Raw genomic sequence first — 14385 nt, 5'->3', positions numbered from 1 at the left:
ACTCGGGTCCGAAACACTGATTGTCCAGCCCCTTGAGATGTCCTCCCGACGTGAAAGGCACTGTACAAATGTAATTTTTTGTTGTTGTAGTAGTGAAGGTTGTGAGGCTCTAAGGTTTAGTTCATTATAAATAAGGTAGGGTTTGTGCAGGATGTCGATTTCCCCAAAGGTATTTCAAAAGCTGTTCAACCTGTTTTCTCACACGAGTGTATTTATTAATGTGGCAGACAGTCTCTGTCACAGGGCTGTTCCTGTCACAGGGCTGTTCAAAGTACTGAACAGAAAATTACAATAGAATTCATGTAACAATAGGTCAGGAAGTCCTTACTCATACATTCCTGAATATGCAAACTAGCTTAGCTATCTATTTTTTGGGGGGTTTTAACCAAGCAAGAAATGTTCTAAAAACAGAAGAGAAACTTCTTTAGGCTGCACAGAGAAAAGGACTTGAAGGTCAGAACACTTGTGGGTCATATAGACCATGTGAATATATACATTCAGTAAAACTCGATTAAGTCTTCTATATGATATTTAATCACCTAAGTCATACATTCACCCAAGTTCCATTCAGTTTCCTATCAAAACCATATAGATTTCTTTGCACTAGTCGTATTAATCACCTCCTAACTTGTAACCCTGCTCCCCTTTGCTCCATTACTCCCACACTTACCAGCTGCATTGAATCGCGACAAACATTGTCTTGATCCGTTGGTACACGCAATTAAGAATTTAATTTCCCACGATTTAATGTGATTCCAATACTTACTGGTAAGTTTGCATGCTGCGGGGGGTCAATACGCATTGAATCACGGGAAACGTAGTTTGGATCTGTCACCCATGCACACTTACCGGCTGCGTTGAATTACTCTTATACAGTGTAGATATCGATTAAACCGGATTTTATACGATTTATATAGTTTGCATGGAACTCGGACTTCATGTAGGTCACATTAAATGTTACAGTCCTACCTGATACAACTTATGTGAGTATACCTCTAACATGGTTTGATTCTTCCATGAATTGAAACATCATGCTATACAGTCAATTGTCAGCACTAAGATGGCAGGTACTCATACATTCCTGAATATGCAAACTAGCTTAGCTATCTATTTTATTGGGGGTTTTAACCAAGCAAGAAATGTTCTAAAAACAGAAGAGAAACTTCTTTAGGCTGCACAGTGAGAAGGACTTGAAGGTCAGAACATCTATTTTATTGGGGGTTTTAAAATAGGTTAACTGGGTGTACATCATTAAATTAGATTGCCAAAACATGCACACAAATCTTTCATCACAGCACTCATAGCTGTTCTATAACTGAGATAATTGTGTATCAATTATTTGCGAATAATGCATTTTTTACCCCATTATTACTTTCTTATTGATTTTCTTTTTCACTCTACCTCTCCCCACCTGTAATTAGAATGTTCTTCACTTCACAGTAAATCCTTGCTTTGAGACATCCATATGTTGTGGGACATGGAGATTGTTGGTTTCAAATCGGCTGCTGCATTTGCCTACAAAATACATGACAACAACTTGCATTTATATAGCCGCCCCTCAGGCAGGGTAGCGTCCCAGAACTCTTGACAGGGTGGAGCACGACACTGAGCCGGGGGGAGCGGGAGGTGACCGAAGGCACGGTTGAAGAGGACAAGTCTTCAGGCGTGTCCAGAAGATGGGGAAGGAAGGGGCAAGATGGAGGGATAGAGGAAGAATGTTCCAAAGTTTGGGGGATTATTGGTTGAAAGTGCGGCCGCTGATGGTGGAATGGAGGGTACGAAGGACAAGCAGAAGGCCGGAGCCAGTCGAGTTTTTGCTCATCCAGACCCTGATGTCCGGCTCAGAAGCCGACCGAATATCGGTGGACCTGGAGTTACAGCTGGAGGAGGAGAAGTAGATTTGTGTGTCATCCGCATATGTGTGGAAGTTTACCCCATTTTTGCCAATCCATCGCCAAGCATATAGATGAGGAAGAGGAGGGGGCCAAGGATTGACCCCTGGGTACACTACAAATGACCAGGCGGGAGCTGGAGATTTGAAGAGATAAAGTGAAGGTGGTTAGTCAGTCAGTCAGGAAGTCAGTCAGGACTTGGGTAGTCCACAGCCATTTACATTATATCCTGTGAAGGACTTTGAGATGTCCTCCCGACATAAAGGTGCTAAATCAAATGTAGATATTGGGATTAATATGTGGAACAGACTCCCAAAACAAACAATTTATGTTGCTTCAAGCAACAAATGCTGCTGGAACACTGGCTCCTTCAGTGCCCAAAAGTAGGTGCTGTTAGTCAGTTGCTGCTTTTCCTATTCCCATCAATTTTGTTCCAGTGGACTTTGACTTTGCATTTCGAGGGGGCGTATGAGAGCAGTACATGCAGTTTGGTGACGTGCATTCATGTATGAAATGTTTGACTTCATTGTGTGAAGTGGCACAGTAACTTGTGTCCCATCTGCACAAAAACTCACAACCTTCTGACTCAGAGGCAAGGGTGCTACCAGCTGAGCCAGGCTGACACTGAAATACAATTGCTGACTGCTCATTTAAAATAAAGGCACAAATCTGACTTCATTCTGTTCCCGCTGTCACCACTTCAACATGCAGCAGGAAGCTAAAAGATGCTGATTCTTCCACTGCTAGAACACTTGGCTTTACTAGGTCTCGTACACATGGCCAGACTTTTCCTGTGAATAAGAGGAAGGAACTGGTTTTATAAAATTTGAATCTACTCAGGAAACAAAATGGAGCATGTGAGAAAGCTTAATCTCGGTTTGAAAAACTATGGTAATAAACAGGAAACAAATGTCAAGTAAACCATGGAATTCTAGTTTTTTGAAATAAAAAAATCACCCACAAAACACACAGTCACTACACTTTACAGTATATCCTCTGAAGTGCTTGGAGACGCCTCAAAGGCGTGATAAGGCGCTATATCAAATCAAGGATTATATTATTAAAAAGTCTACAACAGTACAGGAGTCCAGTAAAGTGTTTTTTTTTTATTGTTCAGGTAAGTCTAGTTAAAGATTTCTCATCACAGACTGTAGGGTCTACAGGTTTGATTCCTTACTCGTCCTCCATCAGCTGAGCAAGCAGCAGTAGAGGGTGCTCTCCATGTATGGTTTCTCTTTGACCGTGCCTTCAGCTCCCCTCTCGACTCTCTACCCCCTCCTCGCTCCCTCCTTTCCCTCCCCTCACCCTGACCATTTCCCCCCTGCTCGGGTCCTGACCCAACTGTACAGCGCCTTGGGACGTCCTCCTGACGTGAAAGGCGCTCTATAAATGGAATCTTGTTGTTGTTGTTGTTGTTAGCACCTGTTAGAAAAAAGAAATTCACCAATTGCTGCTCCCCGTCACAAGCTGGTGACTCCTGCTGAAAACTGCAGTGTCTGGCGGACAGGCCCAAGATGAGGACAGAACTGGGTTCAGGATCAGCTTGAAGACAGTGTCAGATTGAATTGGCTTCTTCTGTTCCTTTGTGCATTTAATGACACATGCCTGTGATTCTACCAAGGTCAAATAGCCTGCTAACACTCACTATCCACGCTTGCACAGAAAGAACTGTATATGTTTAGTGCACAGAGGAAGCCATTTAGCCCACCGTGCTGGTTCTCATAGCTAGTTTAGTCGCATTCTCCTGCCTTTTCCCCCCATAGTCTTTATTCTTGTGTTCAAGCCTCATGTCAAGACTTTGAACTCAGTCAAGGCTGACTCTCCAGTCAGTCCTTGGCGAAGATGCTGCATTGTTTGAGGTGGAAGTTAAGCATCCCATATATTACTTGAAAAGAGAAGGGTGTCCTGCCCAACAGTTCCCCAGATAATACTGGTCACTCATTCCATGGTTTGTGGCACATTGCTGTGCACAAGTTGGCTACTGTGATCACCTACAGTGTAGGCCCTACACAATCTCTAACACTTTACAATAAAATCCTGTGAAGCACTTTGAGACATTTCGACAACTTGACGAGGGCTCTTTCCAAATGCTAATGCAAGGATTATTAAGATGAGTCAAAAGATCAAATTGTTAACTTTATTCGTGCAGTCTCTTCAATACAGGTGTTGGGTTCAAGTATTTATCAATATTGTGAAATGTATCAAAAGTGTGTGTTCAAATAGTTCAGGATGAATCTGTTTGAACTTTACGCAAGAAAAATAGTAACCTTTTCAGACCTTTACTGTAATTCCTTCGTGTTTAATGTAGGAATTAATTATCAGTGCAGAGAAATGGTTGTACATTATTAAATTCTGTGCACGACAACCAATTCTTTTGATATATTCCATCAATTACTAAAATGTCGCGCAAATATTTCTAGTATTTTAAATCAGTTTACTAATCTGCATTCAGCTTTGTGCACAAGAACTTTTCAGCAAGCAAACTACATAAAAGACCAAAACTGCTATGCATGTTTTTGTTACAACAATGTCAGCAGTCTTTATTGAAATAGGCATTGGGTGATTGAATGAAAGATGGCCCTTGTTTTGTTCACAGTTCACAGCTTGATGAATAAATTGGCTCATCAATTTAATTTTCTGTTAAATCAAATGTGTATCATTGTTTTGAAACAGTATTCTGCATGGTGTTGCACTACTTTATATAATATCCGGATTAAGGTGGCCAGCTTTTGAATGTTAACACAGCAGTAGATATCGGTTGGTGATACCAGGGTCATTTTTCTTGATCAGAACTACAGTAGTTATTCACATTAACTTTGCTATATATTAATATAGTCATGCATTTTCTGTTGGATGTGTAACAGACAGTTGTTCGTGAAAGGCGCACATAACCTTTGCCATTAGGCAACAGTAATGTTGACGTTTTAGACCAGATTGAAATCCTGGCCTGAATTTGCATTTAACTCTTATGGGGTGAGCTTTGGCAGGTCTCTGTCCACCCTGTTGCATGGTAGAACACAGTTCATTCTGATTTTTTTTGTGTGTATCTCTTGTAGTTTTCTTTTTAAAAAATTAAGAAAGGTTTTTAATTTGTTTTGATTCTGGCAATGTGCTTTGCAGCATGTTTGCTGCACATCAGAGAATCTAAGCAGTATGAACTCAGTTTTACCTCTGGAGGTAAATGTCGTGATCCTGTCATTCATTTTTGCTACATAGCTGCACGTGGTTTGTCTGTTTATGGGTTGCTCAACAAGCTTCTCTATTTGAATCTGCAAAACTGTTTCCTGGAGCCCTTCCAGTGTAACCTCATACCTCCTGTGCACATTGCATTTGGTGTAAGTTTAGTGTAAGCGTAAAATAACGATTTCTACTTTTCTGTGGCATAGTAAGCAAACGTGAAGAGTCTGTAAATTTCAGGCTAAATTAGGCAGTGGATTAAAATCAGAACATTGGATCTATTTGATTTTTATGTAGATAAGAGAACAGACATACTATGCCTGTTCTTCTCTTATCTACATCTGGACTATTCTCATTCCTTTGCTGTGGACTGTGACCATTTGAACTGATCAATTTCCTGTGTGTTATGCAGGCCATATCTCCATAACAATCTAATTATGTTATACAATCATATGCAGCTTTTTAAAAAAAATCTCTAGTCCCAGCTACTCTGGTGTCATATCATTCCAGAAGTGTGAGGTTAATGAAATCTGGGAAATATGGCAACTAAACACTTAACCTCAACATAGCATAAATGTCTTCCCATTGGGACCACAAAATATGACCAATAAATATTGTGCCACCAAGGCCACAGGCTATCTAATTGCTTTTAATGGTACACTTAAAGTGCATTTGTTTTCCGATATTTTTAGTTTTGATTTTCTTTGGTTGGGGAAGTAGATCTGAAAACTGGATTTTATTTTTAAAAAGAAAAGTGTTCATACTTACAGTGCACAATACATTCATCTGAGTTCAGATTTTTTGGGGGTTGGATGAGTGTCTGACACATGCGGAAACCATGCTTAAGAGTATCCAAACTAAACTGAGAGTTTCATCTACACATGGAAGTATTTACTGGAATGGAATGCATACTACTTACTACTTACTTACTCCTACTTACTTAATTCTGGACAGTATTTGATGCAGATTGGCAAGAGCCAAGGCTTGAGGATCCCAGAGTGTGTATTGTGGTACTGCTGGAGTCCAACCAACTAAAGCCACATAGCTTGCCACTCAGAGCACTGCCTGGCACTGCCTGGCAAGCTTTCCTGCTGCTTGTCCAGCAAGGACTAGCCTACCTGTTAGGGCTTCGGCTTGCGTGTTTAACAGGAAACGAAGAATCCCTGCCCCAGTGACTAGTCTGCCCCTCCAAGGCCTGCTGTTGAGCAACCTGCTGTGCTATCAAAAGCAGTGCCCTGGAGTAGTGAGGTTGAGCCTGGATCACAAACTGGACTACCATGATCATCATAGAGGGCTGGCTTGATTCAGACATTTCGTTGCCAGACATATGACCCGAGAGCCAATTCAACTTCAAGGAGACTCTTTCTGTGTGGCAGCTAATGAGACTACTTTGTGGCAAAGCATCAGCTTTCACAGGATCACTGGAAGGTCATCGTTGATTATAGTGTTGTTGTTTTAAAGATCAAAAAAGAAAATCTAGATTCTTGTTACTGGTCACTTGGAAAAACTGAGTGGGAGCTGCATTAAGTGGTGCAGTGTTAAACCATGCTAACTACAACAACAACAACAACAAAATTACATTTGTATAGCGCCTTTCACTCGGGAGGACGTCTCAAGGCACTAACCAGTCAATGTTTCGGACCCGAGCTACGGCTCGGGATTGGGAGTGGAGGGCAGGGATTGAAAGAGTGGAGGAGGATAATCGAAAGCACGGTCGAAGAAGAGGGTCTTGAAATGGGTTTTCAAAGAGACAATGGAGGAGACGATATGGAGGGGCTGTGGGATGGAGTTCCAGAGGCTGGGGGCAGAGTGGCAGAAGGCCCGCCCGCCAATGGTGGGGTGGGCGAGGCGGGGGACGTGAAGCAGGACAGAGCCCACTGAACGAAGGGAACGGGCAGGATAGTAGAGGTAGGAGGGAGCAAGGCAATAAAGGGCTTTGAAGATGAGGACCAGGATCTTGAACTGTATCTTCTGTGTGATGGGAAGCCAGTGGAGTCGGGCGAGGATGGGGGTGATAGGGTCACGGAGCCTGGTGCAGGAGAGGACTCGGGCTGCAGAGTTCTGAATGATCTTCAGTCTATGGAGGGAGGAGTTGGGGAGGCCGACAAGCAGGGAGTTTGCAATAGTCAAGCTTTGATGTTCTGAATGAGTGTATGAAGGGTTCGGCTGTCTGCGGTGTGAGACAGTGGCGGTGCCGGGTGATGTTGCAGAGGTGGGCAAGGCAGAATGGGTCATGACACAGATGTGAGGTAGAGAAGATAGTTGAGGGTCAAACAAGACCCCAAGGTTCCGGACTGGCTTAGTAAGGTGGAGTGTACAACCAGGGATGGTGATGCTGTCAGCGCCTGAGGTGAGGAGGGGCTGACGGGAGCCAATCAGGAGAGCCTCGGCCTTGTTGACGTTCAACTGAAGAAAGTTCGCTCTCATCCAGGAATTGATGTCTGACAGGACAGCAGTGGTCCTGGAACCAAGGGTGGAGGCAGAGAGATAGAGTTGGGTGTCATCCGCATACATGTGGAAGTTGACCATGTCTCCGGATAATGTCACCAAGAGGGAGAATATAGAGCCCTGAGGAACGCAGCACGAGACAGTGCGGGGGCTAGATGAAAAGCCGTTTATGGAGGTGAAGTGGAGGCGGTGTGAGAGGTACGATCTGAACCATTGAAGGACAGAACCGTGGAGGTTGAGGTGAGAGGAGAGGCAGCGAATAAGGATAGAGTTGTCAAAGGTGTTGAAGGCAGCAGAGAGGACGAGGAGGTAGAGGGAGCCCTGGATGCAGATGAACCGAATGTCATTTGTAACTTTGACCAGGGCGGTTTCTGTGCTGTGGGCAGCAGGGAAACCCGATTGGAGGGGTTCGTGAAGGGAGTGGCGGGAGAGGAAGGAGCGAAGCGAAGCAACAACTTGTTCCAGGACCTTGGAGAGGAAGGGAGGTTGGAGATGGGGTGGTAGTTTGAGAGCGGGAATGGGTCCAACGTTTTTTAAGGATAGGAGTGATGACGGATGTTTTTAACGGGGTGGGAACAGTACCAGTGGACGGGGAGAAGTTTACGATGGATCAGATACAAAATCTTTTATCAGTGTTGTTCGCCAGCTGATCTTGGCTAGGACAGCAAGTGTGGGACAGGGGAGAGAAGGAAGGGAGGGGGATGAGACAAGTAGTTTGTGTCCCTGGAATTTGGAGAGGAAAAAGCAAATCACTATGATGTTTTACCCAGCCGAGACCTGTGTCAGTGCACAACAGCTGGAGTCAAAACTTTTAGGGGAGAAGTGGGGCGAAAGAGGGAAAGAAATACCAAGATCTCTAGTACTTAATAACTAATGACTCTGAACAGTATAATACAATATCAATGAGTTAGGCTAGTCTGTGACCATTTCACTTGCCGAACAGTAATTGATAGCATCCATTAAAATGGGCAGACTGGAATTCATGGGGAAGATGAGGTCGGGTCACTCCATCCCTAGACAGACTGGAACAATATCCAGTCTAGTTATCCATGTTACTTGTTTTGTTTGAGTAATGTGTGCAGCAGTAACCAAGGTTAAGATGAAAAGATGAAGGACTTTTCTGGCAAGCTTCCAAATGCGGTAGCTCTTATTTTTGCAGCAGTCTGTTTATTTTCAACCATTTGCACCCGCAATAAACAGACTGCTGCAAAAAAAACCTTAAGACATTACAATGGAGAGGATTGTAAGATGTTTTGTGAGGGTTTGACTACAAAATACTCACCCACTGCACTTTAGCACCTGTGAAATGCTTTGAGATGTCCTCCTAACCTAAAAGATGCTCAATCAAATGAAATAATTATTATTACTATTAAGCTAGTTTCAGAAATACAGAATGTGGTCCTAATGAAGACCATTATATTTTGCTAGGTAGGTGGCCGAGGTGTTGAAATTTGTGGTGCCTGCGTGGAGACAACAATGTTTATTGTGAATGATGGTGAAGCTTGGGAAAGATCCAGAGTTGGTCAGAATTCACGTTAATCCCACTTTTTGCCTCTAAAGGGACTGACTCCATTTACAGCTGTAAAGTATGTATTTCTTTGTGTTTTCAGGTATTTGGGAACACTCCTCCTGGCACTATGACAGAGAAATTTTCAGACCTTCTTCAGTTTGCTGCCCAAGTTTCCCGTTTGATGGTGACTGAGATCAGGAGGAGAGCTTCAAACAAATCCACAGGTATTATGCACCTAGTTATGGCTATTTGGAAGGTTATACTGGTTTTAATAGGGTCATGTTATAAATGCGATACCACAATGAGTGGTTAACCTTGACAGAATGCCAAGGTAGAACTATATCTTGTAATAAAGCTTCCAAATGTGTTAACTGTTAAATTGCATTACCCCATCTGCTGAAACTATAGCCAGTGAGTGTAATATGAAGGGTATAAATTCCATACTATATCATACCTGAAAAATAATGGTCACAAGACTCACTAATCACATTGTTTTGCAGAGAATTAATTTAAGCAACATGCACTTGGGGGATTATGACACACGCAGCATTAAACCAACCCTGTGTAATAAATACTTTATTCAGAGGATAGGACAAACTATTTGATTAATTACAAAATGACGTTGCAGTACAAATGACTGAGAGATTTGTGATTTGTTTTCCTTTCACTGTTGTATGATCTGTTTTACCCAGAACTTTGCTTCCAATTTTATCTTGAGTTTCACAAAAGTGTTCAGAACTGGGCATAGATTGTTGCATAAAAGGTAATTGAAAGTTTCTGAATGGGAAAATTAAAACTGGGGTTGAGGTATTTTTCTGAGATTGAGACTAAGATAAATTATTGGAGCACAAAATAGGAGGTTTTACTTAAAAAGATTCAGTACAGACCAGGTTAAGTGAAGCTTAAGATTTATAATACTATTGTACATCCCAGAACGTGCCAAATATCTACATTATTACACAGATAATGTACTATTGTACATCCTAGAGCTTGCATTTCTGGGATGTACAATAGTATCTCAAAGCGCTTCACAGAATACAGAATACAGAATTCACTGTAAAGTGAATTGACTGTATTTTGTGGGCGAAATGCGGCAGCCAATTGTGCACAGCAGTGTCCCACAAACAGTCGTGGATTGAATGACCACATTTTGTTAAGCTTCTCTTTTTGGGGATATTACCTCAATGGGGTTGTGGGTATGATGCATGGATATTTACCACTTTTCCTTTCGCTAACAGAGGCAGCGAGTCGTGCCATTGTTCAGTTTCTGGAGATTAATCAAAGTGAAGAATCGAGCAGAGGTTGGATGCTTCTCACCACCATCAACCTGCTGGCATCGTCCGGGCAGGTTAGTTGAACAACAAGGGAATTTAATAAGACCTGACGTTTTGCAGTATGGGGCTGCAAAATATGGGGTTAGCAGGTCACAGAGGTAGGAAGGAGCAAAGACAATTTCAAGTCTGCAAACAAAAAAGTTGTGTGTTGAAAATCTCAAAACTGTTGACCAAGCAAAATCTAAATCCAAAGGAACCGTTGCCCAGAGATTGCTTGGTGTTATTTCTTTTTATTGATATGTGTAATACCTGAAGTGGTTTCGACCAATACACAATACAAAATTATATTTGTGTAGCACCTTTCACATCGGGAGGATGTACCAAGCTGCTGGAATGTCAGGGATTTGGATCCGAGTAGGGGGGTTGGGATCATGGAGGGTGGCGGGTAGGAGGATGGCCGAAGGCTCGGTCGAAGAGGAGGGTTTTGCGACGTGCCTTGAAGGAGGCAAGGGAGGGAGCGAGGCTAATGGAATGTGGGATGGAGTTCAGGCGCTGACAGCATCAGCATCCAAGGCTGCACTCTCCACCTCTCAAAGCAGTCAGGAACCTTGGTGTTCTGTTCGACCCTGAGCTGTCCTTTCTTCCTCATATCCGCGCCACAACTGGCACTGCCTTCCACCACCTCCGGAATATCGCCAGACTGCGGCACTACCTCACCCCTCACGCCGCTGAAACTCTGGTCCACGCCTTTATCACCTCAAGGCTGGACTATGGGAACTCTCTCCTCGCCGGCCTTCCCGGCACCTCCCTCCACAAGCTGCAGGTCATTCAGAACTCTGCAGCTCGTATACTGTCCCGCACCAGGCTTCGGGACCACATCACTCCCACCCTCGCTCGCCTCCACTGGCTCCCCATCCCCAGAGGATCGAATTCAAGATCCTCATCCTCACCTACAAGGCCATTCACGGCCTCGCTCCCTCCTACCTCTCCGACCTACTATCCCCTACCTACCTGCCCGTACCCTCCGTTCCTCTGGTTCCGGTCTGCACCACATCCCCCGCCCCAACCGCCCTACCATCGGTGGTCGGGCCTTCAGCCTCTCAGCCCCCAGGCTCTGGAAGTCTATCCCCCAGTGCCTTCGCCGCCTCCTCCCTTTCCTCCTTCAAGGCCGGTCTCAAGACCTTTCTCTTTGACCGTGCCTTCAGCTCCCCTCTCGACTCTCTACCCCCTCCTCCCTCCCTTCCTTCCCTCCCCTCACCCTGACCATTTCCCCCCTGCTCGGGTCCCGATCCAACTGTCCAGCGCCTTGGGACGTTCTTCCGACGTGAAAGGCGCTCTATAAATGAACGTTGTTGTTGTTGTTCCAAAGGGTCGGGTCAGAGGGGCTGAAGGCCCAACCGCTGATAGTGGGTCGGGCCGAGATGGGTGGGGGGTGTACTATTGTACATCCCAGAGCTTGCATTTCTAGGATGTACAATAATATCTCAAAGCGCTTCACAGAATACACTGTAAAATGAATTGACTGTATTTTGTGGGCTAAATGCGGCAGCCAATTGCACACAGCAGTGACCCACAGGCCACAGCTTGCTGAGCGGAGGGAGCGTACAGGTTGATATGGGGTTAGCAGGTCACAGAGGTAGGAAGGACCAAAGACAATTTCAAGTCTGAAAACAAAAAAGTTGTGTGGTCTGTTGAAACTTGTTGAGAGTTGCCAATAGCATTTTCCACACATTGGCCATTCATGTTTCATACAGTATCCCATTGTGCGTTAGCTACAGACTTAAGGAGGTGGTGGTAGGGGAGCAATTTTTCATAAGTGATACTGATCTCTCCCTATACATCAGGCAATGGAGAGTATTGCAGCAATAATATTGAGTTGCATTGTTTCACATTTTGAGAAAATCAGTTAAGAATCCTCTCCACAAATACAAAAATTCCAATAATAGTTGCATATTCAATGATTATTATGTTTATTTAAATGAAGAAAATTGGTGATGAGAAATATTTTTTAATTTTTGTGTAAAAGAGGCTAAATGCTGAGGTTGTGCTTTGTTGGGCTCTGAAGCTTCTAGATCTGGCTGCAGTTGTGCTTCTTGTGATGTCTTTGAGCAAAATAAATGCCGTATGGTTCAGGAAGTTAGATGGGTACATGCTTTTTTGTTGTTGGTTAGCTAGGTGTCAGATACATGCAGAAACCCATCACATGCTTTGGAGTATCCAAACCTCTTAAGCATTGTTGTATCCTGCAGACCAAAATATTCTTGTAATGTGCACTTAAGAGACAATAAATGGAGCAGAAAGCTGCATGCAAGATGCATTACAAATATAATGCCCGCTTGGTGCACAAGAGAATAAAAAATCGCAAACTAATCCATGCCATTAAAATTAACGACTGGGTATTCACACACCCAGCGAAGACTGGTTGCTTTTATAAAAGGTTTGTTGCATTCAAATATTGAAAGACCTTGTTTAAAACAATTCTTGAAGCAGTAGCTTGGTTTTATTACGCTTAGGCCATTAAGTCTGGAGCAGAGTTTTCTCCCTCTTAGTTCCCATTTGTCTTCTTCACGTGCCTTGTTCCCTCTGCTCCACTATTGGTGGCCGTGCTTTCAGACACTATGCTCTGAATCTCTGGAACTCCCTTCCTCAATCCCTCTGTCCCCTCTTTAAATCACATCTGAAGACTTTCTTGTCGACTGTGCCTTCTCATTCCAGCTCAATGTCAAACCTGTTAAGCACTCTGAGATGCTACTTGAATGAAGGGCATTACATAAATGCAAGTTGTTGTTGTTAATCCTGCAAGCAAAAACCTCTAATAAGTAGGGTAGTCCTAGCTGGACAAACAGCAAGCTTTCCAGAAAAAAATGTGTTCTCCCTGGCTCTACCTTAAATTGAAGTACTGACAGAGAATGCAGAAATGATTTGGTGAATTGAGGTAGAAAGGAAGGCAGAAAGGAAGGCAACCAGCCAGTTGAGCTCTTGTGTTTGTAAACAGCTAATGCAGCTTTGTTATAAGGCAAGTTAGGATTTTATGCATCTAATCTGCAGCCTTACAATGCAATCCACTCTATTTGATTTTTATTCTTTATCTTGTAATTTATACTCCAAAGATATCCATTAGCAATAAGAGTTTTGTACCATTTAAACAATGAATTCCCATTATTTTCTAAGTGAAGGAAAAATATGGCCAGCTCTTTGAGTGCAAATAACCTTGGAATCGAAATTGGGCAACTCCAGAATCCCTATAACTTCTGTCTGTGGAGACTATAAAATGGAATATTCTTGCAGATATATGGATCATTGGCTTTGCCTTGACAAATATCTCCCACTGAGGGCACGATTTCTGCTTTTTCCTTTTCTCGTAGATTCCTATTTATCCTGTCTTTCAGCTTGCTGTCTCTCTGTCCTTTTGGCAGTGACTAGCATGTAGTAGCTTCATTTGAACTTTAAGCCAGCTGCATGTCATCCTTCCTCAAATTCTGGTAATTTGTTCATATCCTAAGTTTTCTTTAACTGGTTGAAATGCAGTAGTTTGGTATAGCAGCAGCTTTGGTGGAAATTCCGGTGAATTTGAAGAACGCTGGCTGCTTTGTCCAGTGTTATCAATTCTGTGCCATTCAAGAATAGCGGACCAGTTGTAATCCTGGGAATCCCGTATGGTAATAGTACTCCAAAATTATGGGATTCATTGAAGAGATTTTGGGATTGTATAGAGGGAAGGATGGGTCTTTCCACTCTGCTTGAAGCAGGCCAACCATTGTTGTGAGGATGAGCAGGTGAGAGCAGATGGATGGGTGTTTAATAAATCTTTGCACTTGATGTAACGCCTTATCATGGCGTTGAGCCATCTCAAAGTGCTTCACAGAATATACTGCAAATATACTTAAACCTCCTGGGCCCCTTCCCATGACGGGACGCTCTCTCCGAGATACCAAGGTTGTACGAAGTATGATTGGAGGCATCCTGGAGGAGGTACGATTCAGGACCCTGGGATTTGGGGCATTAAAATTCCCAAATCCTAGGATTGTAAAAGAGCACGAGGATTGCAACACCTAGTCACTAGAATAACCTTACTGAAGTGCAT

The 14385-nt window shown here is 43.3% G+C and overlaps 1 protein-coding gene across 1 annotated transcript in view; it reads left to right on the top strand.

Annotated features, from left to right (window-relative positions):
• Positions 1 to 14385, top strand: part of wdfy3 (WD repeat and FYVE domain containing 3) — a 226536-nt gene that overhangs the window by 82352 nt on the left and 129799 nt on the right. Inside the window, exons 3-4 of the mRNA XM_042340146.1 lie at positions 9128 to 9251; positions 10266 to 10375. Of these exons, the coding sequence (XP_042196080.1) occupies positions 9128 to 9251; positions 10266 to 10375 (234 nt within the window). The remainder of the gene's footprint in view (positions 1 to 9127; positions 9252 to 10265; positions 10376 to 14385) is intronic.

This window comes from Callorhinchus milii, unplaced genomic scaffold (assembly GCF_018977255.1).
Source record: "Callorhinchus milii isolate IMCB2004 unplaced genomic scaffold, IMCB_Cmil_1.0 Scaffold1, whole genome shotgun sequence".
NCBI classification, from domain to species: Eukaryota; Metazoa; Chordata; class Chondrichthyes; order Chimaeriformes; family Callorhinchidae; genus Callorhinchus; species Callorhinchus milii.
Note: the sequence above shows the minus strand (reverse complement) of the source record. Positions and strands in the feature narration are given on the sequence as shown.